The following is a 17155-nucleotide window of genomic DNA, read 5'->3' as shown; positions in this document are numbered from 1 at the left end:
CATTTTACCAACCCTCTGCTTACCACAGGTACTTCAGTGGCATTAAAAATGCACATGAGAGATGAATGCTGTCTCCGGGAAGGATACTGACTCCGTGTGCTACGGACCTCCCTGATACAGGGCTTGCCACAGCCCCAGCTTGAACCTGTCAGGTAACGCAGGGTGTAGGTGCTTTGAGAGCAAAGGAACAGAAGTTACTAAAAATTTTGGAGAGAACATCTACCACAGCAGTGTTAGGACGGCATTAGCTACTTTGGTTATCTAGTGCCTATTTATATTTGAAGTAACCTTCAGGCAGCTCCTGCAACTTTGCTGATGTGTTATCTTAAGTAGCAACATGTTGCGAGTTCTGCAAATGGCAGACTGATAAAAGTCAGGTAAAACGCTGCTGCTGATTTTGTGCTCTATGGACAGATCACAACTAATGCACACACACAAAAAAAACAACCAACACACAAACAAAAACAAACAAAAAACAACAACAACCAAAAAAAAAAAAAAAAAAAAGAAAAACAAGAAACAACCCTGCAGTTACAGGATATAGTGTTAATGTTAAGGTTAATGTTAATGTTAACAGAAGGCTAATCTCCCTTAAAGGAAGAAAAAAAGTAAGCCATCCTTGGCTGGCTTACCTTCCCCCTGTCCCCCTTAAGCCAGCTCTGGTGATATCCCTTTCTTTACTTCTGATTTCCCAAACTAAAACCAGACGAACTTACCTTAAGTGACCCCTTGTGCTAGAAGCTGTTATTTCACAATGGCTCTTCCTGATATGCTGGTATGATCTAGAAGAATGTCTCCTGGCATGCTGCTTTCTGGTATTAATCTGTGTCAGCATCAAGACACTCAGTAAGGCAACCTAGGGCTGCAATTCAGAATCCGACAGGGGACGATGACCTCCTTGATTAAACTAAGATCTGGAAATGAAGTTCATGAATGCATTACAACATGGAACTGTGTGACCTACTTCTCCCTCGCCCTGCAATAGCAGCAAAGACTTAGTTAAAAAATAAATCCAATCTCTTTCTCATAGGCTAAAACCAAATATGTAAACACTGCAGCAAAACCCTTTTAAGTTGAGCATTCACTTTCTCTGAGGGAACATATTTTTCTTCCAAATACCCACATCAAAGTGGCCCTATAAGTGCAGTATTTCAAAATATTGCTATCTAGTTGACCAGATTATTTTTTTTAATGCTAACAATGTAGCATAGCTTTGACATTGCTCTCAGGCATAAAAACTGTGTCTATTTTGCTCCTTTTTTTTTTTTTTTTAATCTTGCGTATTAAATGTGCTTATATGGGATGCTTCCAAGTTTTGAAAGGTTGTGAGGTGCAGGAAACAAGGAGCATCAAAAATTAAATGAAAATGCATTATGTTAACAAAAGCTAGAGCTAACCCAGATGTTTTTTTTCCCCAGAATGAAGATTGCTGCCCATTTGTACGCACCAACCTAAGTCCTTTCTGGCTCTATGCTGCAGAGCATGAACGTGGGAGGAGCACTGGCTTTATCCACACCAGTGCAACAGAATTTCCCTCTATGCTGACACTTTTCTACAGCATCAAGCTCCATGACACAGAGCACAGGCAATCGAGAAAGTCCTTTATTCCAGTACACGTTGTCATGAGCTGTCTCTGTTCAGTTTCAGTCCCTAGACAAAGCTTCAAACCTAGACCATGATTAAGAAAGTAGTATAGGATAAAGGTGTATTGGTTAAAGCATCCAAACCAGATGGATCATTTTATTACCCCAAAATCTGACTTGCTTTGAGTACTTAATCTAGTTCCATAGCAAAAGCTTGTGCACATCCTGTATCAAACTAAGACGTGAAATGTCATTTGAGTCTGCAACACAGATGCAAACAATTGGTCTACATTTACATCTTGCATGTATAAGGCACTTTCACATTTATCAGACTAGTATTACCCTAAAAATGACTTTCAAAGTCACTGAAGACTTTTTACATTCAAGAAAGCAGAGCAGTGATGTGAAATTATTTTTAAACGATTGTTCAAAGTTCCTTTCCTTGCCCTGGACTAGAAGAAAATCAGGATGTCCCTGTGAAAGGCTTTGAATCTATGATGAATTAGGACAGGGGTAGTTTAATTACTGTTGTGTTATCCTAGCAGCCTTACTTTAGGGTAAGTTATGCAGAAGCCCCCCAAAACTTTTCAGCATTTAGGAGTACAGGATTAAGAGTAACAGTTGTTTACAATGCTGTTCCCACAGTAAAGCTGCCTGCTAAAGCCATTTCCTGGCTCTGAAATTCACTATTTCCTCCCCACTTTCCTTCTCTTTCACTTCGCAGGCTCCTTTCTACTGGAAGTTATTTTTCAGAAGGGCACTCCCAGCATTACAGGCCAAAAAGTGCCTGTGGTTTCTCCCTGCAGCATGTGAACATCTCCTCCCCAGACCTGGGAAGCAGGACCCTCCTAACTACACTGCAGATGGGGTTTGTGGGAGCTGCTTCTTATAAAGATGAGTTTTCAATATAGGAACATCTGAAATTGTTACTGGGCCTGTTTTTTGCTTAGGAACATATTCGTGGTACTAAGCAGCTCTGTCCTGCTTTCTGTGACTCTAGTCACAACCAAGATGACACCGGGGCCATTTGGGGATATTTACTGCCTTTTTTCCTGCACCCTCCCTTGCTTATAAGCTTCAGCGGGTCGCGAGTTCAATGTTTGGGAGAGGAACAGTCCCTGCTGCTGATGCGTTTGAGAGTCCTCCCCGCGAAGGTCCTCCCCTCACCCTCATCTGGAGGAGCAGCTCACCACGCCGGGACTTCTGAGCGCTCAAATTCCATTCCCACACTTGTGCAGAAGCAGAGACCACGTCTGCCAAGACTGAGGTCAAGCATGTTATTCCTGTGAGCTACTTCAAATGGAGTTAAAAGAAACACTGGAACTCTCCTTGAAAGGCATGTGAAACATATTAGTTTCCCCTGTTTTACTGTTCAGAATTAAAAAAAGAAAAAAAATCTGATCAATACTGTGAGAAGAGAGACTGCAAGACAAGTTACACAAGACAGACCATCCTTCCCACACCAATCTACAAATTGTCTTGCTGAATGATTAAAATCATGGGGTGGGGCCTCTTCATTAGTATAAGTTGCTTACCCTGTCTGTTAAGGTTGCTAGACTTCTTCCTACGAGGTCTTCTGGCCGCCCCAGGAGCAAAACAGAGCAGCTATCGTAACAGCAGGCACGTTAACCTTTGCAGTGTATTTGTCTCGGATCAGCTCACTGGAAGTTCAGCCAAACACATTTGTATTTTTTTCCTGCACTCAACATTTCTGCAGTCCTTTCCCCAAAGGCAATTCCTTCCATGTGGAAAAAAAACACCCTACTACTTCTCAGCTTTAACTGATAAACCGCCTATAGGCCTGCAGACATTATGGGAACCAGCCTTTTTGCACAAACACACAGCGTGTACAAGTCATTCGTCTCACACTCACACAATTAACAGCAGGCTAAGCACAAAAACGCCTCATCTGGGTGTTTTCAGTGTTCTCCTGAGTTCTGTAAATGGAAGCCTTCACAATTCTTCCCCCAAACATTACAGATGAACATACAGAGAGGTTTAGGTAACTTCTTAGTGTCTGAATATCATGTTAATGTATCACTTGTATATTGCTGTGGCCTGTAATGCAATTAAATCAGTGTTAGCTTCTATGAAGTACTGAAAGAAGACCAGGGACTTCACTTTGCCCGTCTCCACCAGGGACTCATATCAGGAGATACCTTGGCAACTTCAGGTGAAGACTTACAGCAGTAAGTTGATGCAGTAAGCAAAAACCTACAAGGAGGAATCGCTCATCCCCAAGGCTGCAGCCACACAGGCTGCAACACCCCATGCTGGCATAGCAATACTTTTTTCAATGAAGACCCTCATCTTACATGCTTTCCTCTTCTTATCTGGAAAGGATGCTAGTATGTATCAACTGCTGTTCATCCCAGTCTTAGGCTGTTTCCTCTGTGCAAAACCTCACACACAAGTCCTAAGAAATTACACATCTGCTGTGCAGTAGGTCAAGTTCTTGCCAGCTCAGCAACTTATTGGAAAGGAACTGAAGGGATCTTTCGGAGAGCACTAGTTGGTGAAGTATGCAGCTTTTCAGGACAACGTGTTGTTTCAGGGCAAGCAGCTTTATTATATTTTTTCTTGATTTTGTTTCTTGCTTTTGTCTCCCCCCCACTTTTTCAGTAAAGGAAAATTGGGAATTTTGTACAGGGATCAATGTAGTAAGAACAGGCTAGATAGTGCAGCTTACCTTCAGTTGACAGTGGAAGATTTCAGCTGACATTTTTGAAGATTTAAAATAAAGAATTAAAAGATTTTTAAAAAGAATTTTTAAAAAAATCAAGGAATAAAACTAAGGTTGTGTGTACAGGTCTTTCCTCATTATGTTGGAGAAGTGTTTCAAGTAATTCTCGCATACAAAAGTTAGACTACTTTATTCATCACTTCTCATCAGTGATCAGTCTACTTTCCCTGCCCTTTCACAACCACATTTTGGGCTTACTGGCAAACTCGATTCATAAAATTATAGAATGACTTGGGTCAAAAGGGACCTTAAAGCCCATCCAGTTCCAACCCCCCTGCTATGGGCAGGGACACCTCCCAGCAGACCAGGCTGCCCAAAGCCCCATCCAGCCTGGCCTTGAACACCTCCAGGGATGGGGCATCCACAGCTTCTCTGGGCAGCCTGTGCCAGGGCCTCACCGCCCTCTGAGAGAATTTATTCCTTACACCTAACCTAAAACTACCCTTTTTTAGTTTAAAGCCATTCCCCTTGGTCTTGTTACTATCTGCCTGTGTAAGAAGTCACTCTTGGCCATTTATCTTTGCCATAGAAATTATAAACATAGACAAATCTACTACAGATGATTTACTGATGCTTTCAAAATACTTTAGTCTTCCTAAGAGATCTAATGAAATAGATTTTTTATTTTTACAATCTGTACATGATCTTTCTTCTGAGGAACAGATCTCTGCATACACCCCTGTTTTCCAGTCAAAGTAATTTGGTACATTTCAGCTTCAAGCTGCCTGTAAAGGTTTGCCTTACTGTATTATGTACGTTTATTTTGGATAGATTTCACCGTCTCAAGCCAAAATTTAGTTCATACAACTCGCTGATAACTCAATTAACTGTTGTTGAAGCCTCAAGTCCTCACTCAGAGTGGGTCCTCAAGACTCTTGTTTTCATAGTTTTTAAGCTACTTTTTGTACTGCCAGCACTTAAAAAGAAAAATAAAATAAAACAAGCCACAGACAGTATAAATAGAGTGTGGATCCTTGCCATCTTTGTCTTTCTCGAGTTTGTTCTTCTCAGAGATCTTCATCAGGGTTTGTTACTCTTCACCATGTAAGAACAGAGCTCAGACCTCCAGTTTTCCCCACAAAAAAAGCTTCTATGTTTCCTCAAGTCTTTCTTCTTTAATGTCAGATAGTCATTACAGATCAATGCCCTTTAAAAATTTCATCTTGGAGGGACACACAAGGAGGTAGATCACTCAAACACATTTGAAAGAAAGCAGACTTAGACGATACAACTGCAATGTTTCTCTGTAGCAGCAAGTTGTCATTGTTAGCCCATCATTAAGTTTAATAGTTGTGGAAAAACAGAGTGGGTATTTACTCACACACAATTTTATGACAAACAACTGAAATGGCAGCAAGATAAAACCACAATTTTTAGACAAACTGATATTACATCACATTAGTGGGCCACAGAATGGTTTGAAAAATAAACCTTTCGAGACATGGGAAATGACATTTTAGCATGCTTTAAACAGCTGAACTGCTCTTCAAAGCATAACAGTTTTCAGCTACTGGCAAAGACAATGATATCGCCTCACTTTGAAAGTAAAAAGCATTAAGCAATACGTTAAAGCTAGCCTACATGTAAATGGGCTAAATACTAGGCAAAGATTTTATTTTCCCTTTTCACATTTAAGATGATACTACAGTTTGTCACTTCTGTAGTTTATATATTGTTGTGCAATGCCCCACTGAAGTTTCACATCTACTCTGCAAAAAAGAAGAGCAGTAAACACCTTCCTTTTCGGATAGACACAAATGGTAAAGCCCGCAATGTTTGTCTGTCCTTATAGTTAAATGTTTGCTGTTTGTCACACAGGAACTGCAAGCAGAGTCTATGGATTCTTCTGAGAAATATGAAACCTCACGGTTCCACGCAACTTCAATACTGCTTTCTTTTTTTTTTTTTCCCCTTCCCTTCTTTTTCCTCCTCTTATCAGCTGTTTTCCCCAGCCCAAGACATATTTCCACCTATCTTCAACTGATTTTAATAGCCTTAAGGGAGAGAAGGTTTTTCCTCATGACTTCTGCTCAAGAGCCTGGCTCCAGGCATGTCTTGGACCACAAGAAGTTGGACGTTACGCTTTTGAGGCACTAGACGTAGGCTAGTAGTCAAGTTGCCCAAAGCTAAGGGGACAAACAGCTCATTGTCTTCCTATTTAAATACACGTCCAGTGAAGAAATTTTCCCTTTTTTTTTTCCCCTGAAACACATTAAGTACAGCTTGTAGTAACAGATTTGCCACAGTGCTGCATTCACGAGCCTGTGCTCCTAAGGTACACTGTCCCATTTTACCTCTGGATTCCTCATCCTCACTAGAGAAGTTAACAATGGATCTCTCCACATTCAGATACACACACATTCCTTTTTGTCTCATAATCATCTCGTTTATATTTCTTCTTCCACATTCACAAGCTAAGCCAAGACAAGCTCAGTTCTATGACAATTTTGCCACATACCTCTTCTCAGAGAGAGCTGCTGCAGCTGAACAAGACAACTGCAGCATCTTAATTATACTGAGATTCAATGTGTGGTTTAAAAGCAGAGCGTGACCAGTTTTCATTTGTCTGTTTTCAGACATTTAGAAAACCCCCACTGTCAGCATCTTGAGTAAAAAATAGGGGACATCTTCAGACCTTAGTAAAACCACTCAAACACATTAACTTGTTCAAATAAGCATCCCACCTCAAGTGACACAGTGGCCTGCAGTCTTCCTTGATCCATCCGCAGAGCAAGAGTTGTTTTTACTGAGTCAGTAATCATGCATTGTCTTCCAGAGGAAAAACTAGCCGGGTACCCCTGCTCGTAACTTCATGGTCTGCTGCTCCCAAGTCACGTTCCAGTGCCTCCTCTGAATTACTCTTTGTTCTCCTGCCATCAAGGCTAGTGGTAGCTGTATGGGGGCCTGAGGAACCGTTTGCAGTTATTGTTGTGTCACCATATGTCACAGTGAGGTCACCGTCGTTGAGAATAAAATCAGAATCCTCTTCTCTAAGCTGTTCTTGATTCTGGAATAAAGGAGAAAAGTCTTTGTACAGTGCACGACATTAGGTCTTTGCCAGAGAGATAATGGAACAGGAAAGTTTACCTACATGCCAATACAGAAGCAACAAGAGGTAAAATTCCACCTTAAGAAGGTGTTAAAAATAACCTTGAACCCAGTGTTTGCAAATCAGATTACTGTTCTCTGAATAACTACTGCTCTTGTGGATAGATGAGGGGGAGCTGAATCCAAGAACAGATTTATCAATTTAATAGCACTGGAAGTTCACCAGAAGCACAAGAGAGAAGCAGTCTATGGTGGTTTTTGCATGACAATTTAGAAGGCTGTATAGAAAAATACAGTCTTGAGACCACGCACAATTAAGTAATTCCAGATAAAGTCTGAGTTGCATCTTTCGCTCATTAGACAAGTTCAGAAGCAGAAGATTCATTAAACTGCTAAGAATTCATTAAGTCCAAGTTCTTTATATTCAAAGCTTCCTCAATAAATTGTGTTTAGTTCTTGAGCCAAACATTTCAAATATCTGCTTACTCTGTTTACCTGATACTAAACTGAGAATTACTTGACCTAGTTCTTAGGAACACTCCTGAGCCCTGGCAGCAGGAAAGGCTGATAAAAGAAAATGATTCCTTCATAAATTTGTGACTAGTTCTGAAGTGTTCTCTTTTCAAAGTCATGCAGGCAAGTGGCTCATGAAACCCTATGAACTTGTTTTGATGGAGATGGGATGAAATATATTGTCAAGGACTAGAAATCAGTGAAGTATAATAAAACACTTGAATTTAGTTTTCCTACGCAGCACAGTACAACAGCAAGCCATTACACAATAATTCACTGCTGTTTAGCATGGTCTTCACAAAAGGCTGAATTGGTCAGAAAATGGCTTTTCCTCACGTTCGAAGAAAATTCTGTCAATACTATAACCTTGCTGTCCTACAACTGAAAGCATTTCTCCATGTGAATGGCTCCATATTGCTTAGCAAGAAAATGAAATTTAGGTGCATGTATTGCTGCTCTCCCTGGTAGGCTGGATGCTGATCAGGCTACGTTCTCATAATACATCATTTTCTTCCACTACAGCAAAGGAAGGAGGGGACAGGGCACAGGCTGTGTGAGATCAGCCTGACCAGAAAACCCTACTTATATTGCAGAACAGGATTTCAGTACACTTGAGACTGACAATTTTGATTAATCTGTCTGTGATGAAAATCTCTGTGCCTAGCTAAATAAAACTTCCTGGGAAAACTGCCTGTCCTTATTTCAGGATGACAACCACTCAGAATAAAGCAGTATAACCCTCTGGATGATACAGAATGTCAACTAGGCAGGACTCAAAGAGGTGTCAGGAGTTTACCAAAACCAACAAAAAAAAGCGATGCATTTCAGTGTCAGGTACAAGACAAGTCCTACTTAGACTGAACGCTAATTTCTCAGAACCTTTGTGGCATCCAAGTTCATCATCACAGATTTACAGATAGTATTACTGTGATAAAGAGCACTGTTCTCAGAGAGCAAACAGAGTTTGGTATTCTTCCTTTCTTTGATTGAAAAAAAAAAAAAAACACCAAACTACTGAACTGTCTTAATGAGAAAAAAAGTAAAAATTAAAAGGTTCAGATACAGTGAACAGAACAGCCTTTATAAACTTCCTACAGCAAAAAATAAGCAAGTCTGGCGAATAAAACCAAGATGAATAAAAAAGGTACAGAAAACAACCAGCTGTTTAAGAAAATCTGATATCTTTCTATATTCCGTTTTTGAAGAAGAGACATTCAAATTAAGATGACAAGCAGAAACACTAATATGAATTAAAAAAAAAAAAGTAGTTTGTGACCGATTATATTCTAAAAAGCCCAAGAGGCTGCAAAGATGTATCACAAGTTGCCTGTGTTTGCCCTTGGAATAGCATCAAGGAAGGGTAGACAGTGCACTTGGAGGTACTGCAATCGATCCCAGGGCAATATGTGGAGCAGCTCAGCAAGCTCCACAGTCACCTCCTGACTCCACAACGCCACTTCACAGCGAGTCCTGGCAGCAAGGGCATACCAGATGTGAAACTAGCAAGAACACACATTACACCTGAGCTTCCCCAAAAGGCTGAACAGCTCTTGGAAGAAAAATGTTGAGTAGAGACAGGGGCCACAAGCCTTATACTAGATGGCAATTCCTAACTAAATCTTTTCTGGTTTTCCCAGGTTGTACATGCACGTACATAAACACAATCAGTTCCGGAGAAAGCACTGAGCTTTCTCTCAATATAGTGAACAAACATTGCCTTGTGTGAGGCAAGCTCCTCTTACTTGTTTCCCTTCTGAAGCACGCTGCAAACAGCAGGCAATTCATTTCACACGCTTCCCCAGAGAACATACATGAACAAACCCATGTAGTATACAGATTTGATGCTACGTTTACAAGCGCAGAGGATGCATGAATAAACCTACTGTGCTTCATGCAGCATGAACAATTCTTTCAAGAAAGACAGGAAATGTATCCAAGTCGGTCCCTCGAGACTTGAAATTCTTCCAAGAATAACCCTAAACTGGCCTCTACAATCCCCTACAACTCTGTTAAGAGTAACTTCAATTCGCTCAAGAAATGCAGGTCTGAACTTCACTACTTAAAAACTACCATGTCTAAGTACCTAAATCCAACATCCTACAAAAGACTGAATCTTGTTTCAACTTGGGCACTGTAACCCACAGACTTTACAGCACTCTGTCCAACTGGTTGTAAAATTTGTTTGAGAGGTCACATGCCTATGACCACATGCTGGAGATGTTCACACTGCTAAAGCCTATTTAGAGTTACTGCTCACAGCGTTGGTCTTTATTGTCTCTTAAGGCAGTGTGAAAATAAGCATGAAGCATGCTACATGTGCAAAACACGGGTAGGCACTATTTCCACTGCTACTAGTGGAAAGCACAAGCATCACAAGTGACAAAACTTACATCACAAGTTACTTATCTTGTGGCTCCAAAGTAAAAGCATCATGTACTATGCATGCAAAATATATTACAAATTAAATCTGATGCTCTGCTTAGAGTTTCTCTAGTTCTCAGCTGAGTTCAAACCCATGAAGGAAACTAAATTTCTGCTATAAAGCTAGATCCAGTAGGAAAAGGGGGTGAGGTGAGGAAATAACAGTTCTCACCAGTTTTGAGAGTTACTTTCCCCAAGACTCAGACATACTGCAAATGAAGTTTCTTTATTGGATTTACATATTTAGAAAACCACTTCTCTCTACTGCCATACCAAGTGTCACACTGTGTATGGTGCAAGAGCTAAACATTCAAAAAATGGGTGGGGACACGTGTAGGACACAAAAGACACCCCTGAACAACCAAGCAAAAACAAAGTCGCCAGCAGTGCTTCATCAGGAAAAGCAGATGAGAATACAGGCACTTCTTCCAAACAGGAAGAAAGGCTGGTAGAATAGGTCTTTGGTCTTTAAGCCTCTCAGACGTACCATGCAATTTTCCTGAAAATACCTCACAAAAGCAAAACTACTCCAAGCAGTTCCTGTTCTCCAAAAGACATGGCTCTGAGTTGCTTCATCTGCACTTAAGAAGGCAAGAAGCTTCCTTATCCTTCTAGCTAGTAATAAAATGGTGTAGTCACACCATTGTAGCAAGGGCAGCCATGCAAAGAAATGAAAAGCAATCGCAGAGCTAAGATATCTGGAAAGGAAACTAGAAATTGCATCTCAAATTAGTATTCCTAATCCTAATGTAGCAATGCACCAAAATAGGAACAATAAGAAAGACTACAACATGAAAGTTGTAGCCAAATTGTTAGAGAAAATGAAAGCCAAAACTACATGCTCATTCTGGTTAGATCCTCAGTTACTGGAAAAGTAATCTCATAAGATCATACACAGATAGCCAAATGTGCAACACACAAGTAGGCTAATTGCTCTGATGGATGCTTTCCAGCCTAGATCTGCTTTAAGATCTCCAATGGCATTGCAAAGATGGGAACAAGGCCAATTTCTTGCATTACTAATAGCTCTAAATAAGCAGTGGAAGAGGAAAGTTTCTTTGAAGTTTTACTGTCAGATAAAAGCAAGATTCTAATAATACAAAAAGAAATGAAGGGAAATATATCAAACTAGCATGTGGAATTTTCAACTTTCTGGGGAAAAATAGTAGAAATCTGGTCCTAAATTAATAGAGAACTGGCTGTGCTACTTAAACATAACAAAGATGTTACCATCACCAGGTTCTGGAGAACCTGCAAACTGGGATGATCACACAGTACTAAGATTTTATTTACAAGAAGTTCATAAAAAGTTGTAGATTTAAAGAGCACTTTACAGATAGGAATGACATGTATCAGGATCCTGCAAGAGTAACAGGAGAATGAAGCATTAATTATTGCAAGACACGGCTGCAAACATAGTGTACTGCCCTGCTAGACTGAGATAAGCAGCTGATTAACAGTTTCTGAAATCAGATCTTAAATTTCACTGTGGAAACAACAAAGGGACGTTCTACCAGATTTCTTTCTGGCATGGGTAAATATGTCAGTGTCTTTTCTGAAGGAGACCTCAATACAGCCTTAGCAGTAACAAGAAAACAATCTTGTCCAGAAATGTTAAGAACAGGCATAATATTTGGAAGCAATTTACTAAGATCACTTACCAGCACTTACATACAATAAGTAAATCATATCACCTTTTCTTAAAAGAATGCTTTGGTGAAGTTAAACACATAAAAAACAAAACACAAGTATTGAGTTGCTCTACTTACATCATAAACCTGGGGACTCGTCAGGCAGCGGGCTATGAGGCCACACCAGCTGGGTAGAGTTGTGGTTAACGGAGGGCCGCTGTGAGTGAGAATTGGCTTTAAATAACTTCAGTAGTTAAGGAAAGCAGAACAGTGCTTGAAAACCACTATTTAAAATAAAAAGACAGTTGTACATAAACATGGTTCTGTCTTTGATCTATGTGTTGCTCACTAATTGCATGTAACATCCGTTGAAAAACCTGCATTTGTGAAGAAATAAATTAAAAACATCTCCCTTCCCCACCCCAATTTTCCCTTGATCCTTTAAAGGGCAGCTTCTTTACCCACATGTTTTCTGCAAGGGCAACTAGCTAACTCCCTTAGTTTCATGTAGCTGCAACACTTCAAGCTTTTGCGCTTGCTGAAGTCAAGAGGAACAAGCAGAGGTACAAGTGCTTTAATGTTGGTCCAAGGGTATTTCTGCTCTGCAGGTGGGAGCAGAGTGTTGAGGTTGCAAGCTAGAGATAATGAGATACCTATGTGGCTTAACACATACCAGTGATGAAATATTGTTCTGAGGATGTTGCATGCATACTACAGTCACCTGAACTGGTCCACTATTAGCTGGCCAGTGAGCCACAGATGCAGCCAGAAGTAGACCTGGAATCTTCCAAATAAATCCATGTTTGTTCATACTATTACTCTAGGCTGATGATATGCCTGAGAAGTCAAAAAAATTACTCATGAATCAATAAGGGTGTCCCAGCTACAGAGCAGCATGCTAATCCTGCCTGGCTCCAGGCTCCAGAACAGAGCTGGGGGAGAGTGCTAAGATGTCCAAATGTTGTCTGAAATCAGGGCGAGTGTTTTGTTGTTTTTTTGTTTGTTTGTTTCCTTTTTCTTTAGGGCTTATTTTAAATGCAAACATGATACTGGTATTCTAGCTACTTTAAGCCTCTATACACAGCGAGAATTTACTCCACTTGTGAATTAATAGTTTTCCTGATTCTTACTCAACAGATGACCGTTTGGGGAAGGTCAGGAGAATTAAAAAATAAGTAAATTATTGTTTTAGCCAAGGGGTATCCCTCTCTGTTGGCAAAGCCTGGCATAGTGCATGTACTTGAACACACAGTGGTGTGATTATGCCACTGCAGGGTTATATTTCCTCCGTACCTTCTCTGCTAACAGTGCAGCTACATCCAGTCCTGGAAAGAAAAACTCTCCCCCCAGCCCTTGCACTAACCTAACCTGCCTACGTGTTTCCCTGTGTCGGACAGGCAAGCAACAAATCCATCATAAAAAAAGCAAACCCACTAAAAGACACCTGGTACTTCATCACAGTTGTTGTTTCCTTCATATTTAACGGTTGTGGCTGAACCCAGAGAAAAGCCCATGACACTGAATGAACTCCACATTCCACAGGAATGAAGTTCCAGTTACTCCTCCGCACAGTGCTCTGCAGAAAATAGCCAGCATTACAGCACACTGCCAAATACACCTTGCATCTTTTTCAAGTCAAATTTCATTCTTGCGAAGAGTGATTTTTGAGACAAACTACCTTTCTACTCAAAACCAAGTGAATACATCAGCAAAAAATATTTTGATATTTAGATGTAAATATAGAGGTGACAACTCTGTGGATCATCCTTTATGTGCAACTAAAACCCGCCCAGCAGATGTTTATCTGAATGCTTCCTTACAAGAGAAGTAACAGAATTTAACTTAAGATACAGCAAGACAGCTTTGCCTCTGCATGGCAGTTTCCTCAGCACAAACTTCACAGACAGCTTCACTAAAGCTTGCTAGCTGCTACTGAAAAAGCAAGTGCACTATCAGCATCCTTTAAATAAAAGTTTTGTGAAACAGCTCATTAAGCTGTAATTTCCACTTAGCACTCCCCCCTTGCCGTGGCTGTTGGGGACTGCACTTGTGCTGGTGTCAGCTGAAGGGAAGTCAGCATTGCCAGCTACTCCTGTTATTCATAAGGCACATCCCCTTTGCAAAGGCAGGGGAAGAGGACAGCTCTGCTTCTGCTTCCTTGGGGGGTGAGCGGAAGGCAGTCAGCCACAGCCAGGTCCTGCTCTTACCACACGAGTCTTTTTTTTTTTTTTTTAATACAAATATGGTATTTGAACAAAAATTGACCTTGATACACTTAGACACCAGCCACTATCTTCAAACTGTTTACTTGAAATCATTAATAGCTATGAATATTTAAACTATACACACACACACCCCCTTCTGGGCTTTGTCCCACTACCGTGTTATCTGAAAGCATCACTCACAGGTTTTACCCTGAACAGGGAAGTGCTATTTGGATCCAAATGCTTCCAACGCTACACCTTGGTTTCCATGGATGGCTGATCTTGATGTACAAAGCAAGGAAGGAAACAGGCCAGCAACATCTCAGTCACCAATGGACAAGACCCCAGGCCATCTATTCACATCTCAGGTGCAAGCTTCAACAAGATTAAGACCCTATCACAGGTATTTAGGTATCTTTAATACCCCACAAATTACTAGGAATCAAGTATTTAAATGTCTAAGTTTTTAGTTAAAAGGGACTTGGCATGGCCACAAGATTAGCTCTCCCATCTTCTACTAAGTGAATATAAGACATTGAGGAGGGACACCTGTACGATATATTGATGAGGAATATACTGACTAGTTTTAAAAAAAAGAAAAAGCCAACAAACTCAAGCATGAAGGATGGGACAGATACATAAAAGTTATGAAGTTCAAGCAAGGCTATCTAAGTAGCATAACAGCAGCTTCAGAAAGGTTGTAGAGTACTATATAGACACAGAAAGACACACTCTACATTCATACTCATAGGAAGAGTAAATTGTCTGTCTTACTGTTAAGCAAAACCTCAGCTCACTCACTTCTTTTTTTGGTCATCTGGCAAATGTGCGATAGCATGCGTGAAACGGAAATGTCCATTTTCTGAGTCAGCAAGGTGAAGTTTCAGTTGTGCCTTGTCAAATACTTAATCTTTATCATGCCTGACTCTCTCAAGTGCTTAAAGCTGCATATGGGTATGTGGCAAGGAAAAAAGTCTGAATATTTCACGTCTTGAAGTGAAGCTGTGTTTTCAGAAGGATACTTATGGTCAAAGCTATACCACAGCCTGAAGAGCCAAGCACTTTCCTGCTTCGTTCTGTTCCTTCTTTCAGAATCTGGGCCATCCTAAAAATAAGATAAAAGCATATTCATTATTATGGGGAGGGAAAAAAAAGAAGTCATACATTCCAGTCATTCACATTATAATGGCCTATGCAAAGCCAAATGACTTCAGTGCTGTACAGAGACCGCAGGAGAAAACTATTTAGAGACTTATACTGATGTTACTTTCCCTAGAAAGACCAGAAATGACTGTGCAGAGAACAAGCAGGCTCTCTTCATTATCCTCAAGTTACCTTAATAAACTCCCTACCACCAAGTTACCTTAAGCCTTAAATTTTACCTGTCACTGCACTGACCATGTGATAAGGAAAGAAGTTCAAAACTGAGAAATAAGCCTCACTGATACCCTGTCCCCCACCCAACTGTCAAATAAATGCACTGAGGCAGTCCAGACTGATTCATTTTCATTACTCAGCTGGCTTCCTTAACTCAAGGGAAAACATAAAATACTCCTAAAGCCTACTACACCCTTGAAAGAACAAGAGAATTTACTATACCTGATAAATTCTTGCAAACCTGAATAAACACATCAGGCCTAAAAGAAACATGCTTAACAGGGAATCCACATAAAAATCACAATTGAGGAAGGTTATGCAAATTTCCTAAGTGCTAGATCACAGCAGCCCTCAGAAGTGCTAACAGTTAAATATAGTCCCTTCACTAGCTGTGCTGCATGTCGTCACACCAGCTGGTCTGCAGCTGCATTTGTGGTTTTTCTTTCCTCTTTTTTTTTTTTTTTTTTTTTTTTTACACTTTTGTTACTTTTTTTTTTTCTTGGACAGAGACCAAAGTTAAACCCAGGAAAACAGATGATGTGAGAACGCCCTGCATGAATCATCTTCCAGCAGTGTTCTTCTCCAGCAGTTTTGCTAGAATTGCCCTGTGTACTTCCCATCTGCAGAAAACCCTTTGATTCAGCAAGAGTTAAACCTCAGTACAAACTCCTTTTTCCCCCTGCCTTATCCCTAACTTTGTATTTTCTTTAACTGTGACTCGCAGCCAGTCTTGGCTTTGTGAGAGACAGAGGAGTCCAAAGGGAACTGACTAATGGATTCCAGTAGGAATGTAATACACAGCTAAAGAGGGAAACAAATGGGTAAGTGCTTTATGTTTACATGGGAAAAAAACAAACAAGTGATTTCCACCCGACACTGAATGAGCACAGAGTACTCATGTTCTGGCTGTGGCTATTTCCTGTTAAAACAACTTCTCAAATACTGACAAGCTCAGTCTGAAAGTCATCTTACCCTGATACCGCTTCCTAACCTTGGTTTTATGCCAGAACTGTGGCCTTCATTGTAGATGGTGTTTGGAAGCCTGGCCTTCTGGTTGCATCCGGACACACACAAAATCTACAAGAATCTATTATGTGCTGGACCCAGGCTTCATAAAAAGAACTCAGAGATGCCTAATTCAGTTTCTGCAATGAAATAAATGCTTCCTGAGCAGGTAAGCATCTGCAGAACCTGTCACAAAAAGGAAAAGAAAGAAAAAAAAAAACAAAACACAAGAAAACCAGCATACCTACACGAGACAGGAGACCACTAATAAAAGATGATCCCAAATGGAGTAACAGCCAGCCTGAACACCAGCATCTTACAGCTTGGGGTTTACAAGGCAAAGCTCACATGCTTGTGCTCTGTTCATCCTCTGGCTTCAGTCATCCTGTTTCCTGCCATTCGACCTCACTTTCCTCCAGCAGATGCCTACATAACCAATCAGTCACACTACTGAATGATTACTGTCAAGCAGTACACTGTCTGGGAGAGTGTAAACTAAGGTCTGGACAGAGGAACCTGTGATGAAAGTGTCCTTGCACAGAGGAAGCTCCCAGTCAGACCTCAGGAAACGTTTTCTTTCCAGACTATTCACTCCTCCTGTGAATTCACTCAATTTATAGACGAGGAAAA

At 40.6% G+C, this 17155-nt stretch overlaps 1 protein-coding gene and 1 non-coding gene across 2 annotated transcripts in view; both read right to left on the bottom strand.

The window, feature by feature from the left end:
* Positions 1-6195: 6195 nt before the first annotated feature.
* The window catches only part of SLC9A7 (solute carrier family 9 member A7), a 62706-nt gene continuing 51746 nt past the window's right edge, over positions 6196-17155 (bottom strand). The window contains exons 15-17 of the mRNA XM_027454186.3: positions 15166-15248; positions 12078-12183; positions 6196-7333 (exon numbers count right to left, since the gene is read on the bottom strand). Of these exons, the coding sequence (XP_027309987.2) occupies positions 7085-7333; positions 12078-12183; positions 15166-15248 (438 nt within the window). The 3' untranslated portion in view covers positions 6196-7084. The remainder of the gene's footprint in view (positions 7334-12077; positions 12184-15165; positions 15249-17155) is intronic.
* Positions 9245-9438, bottom strand: LOC113842461 (U2 spliceosomal RNA). Its single transcript, XR_003494996.1, has one exon. It is a non-coding gene; the product is annotated as a U2 spliceosomal RNA (small nuclear RNA).

This window comes from Anas platyrhynchos, chromosome 1 (genome assembly GCF_047663525.1).
Source record: "Anas platyrhynchos isolate ZD024472 breed Pekin duck chromosome 1, IASCAAS_PekinDuck_T2T, whole genome shotgun sequence".
In the NCBI taxonomy this organism is placed as follows: Eukaryota; Metazoa; Chordata; class Aves; order Anseriformes; family Anatidae; genus Anas; species Anas platyrhynchos.
This window is presented reverse-complemented; position numbering and strand designations above follow the sequence as displayed.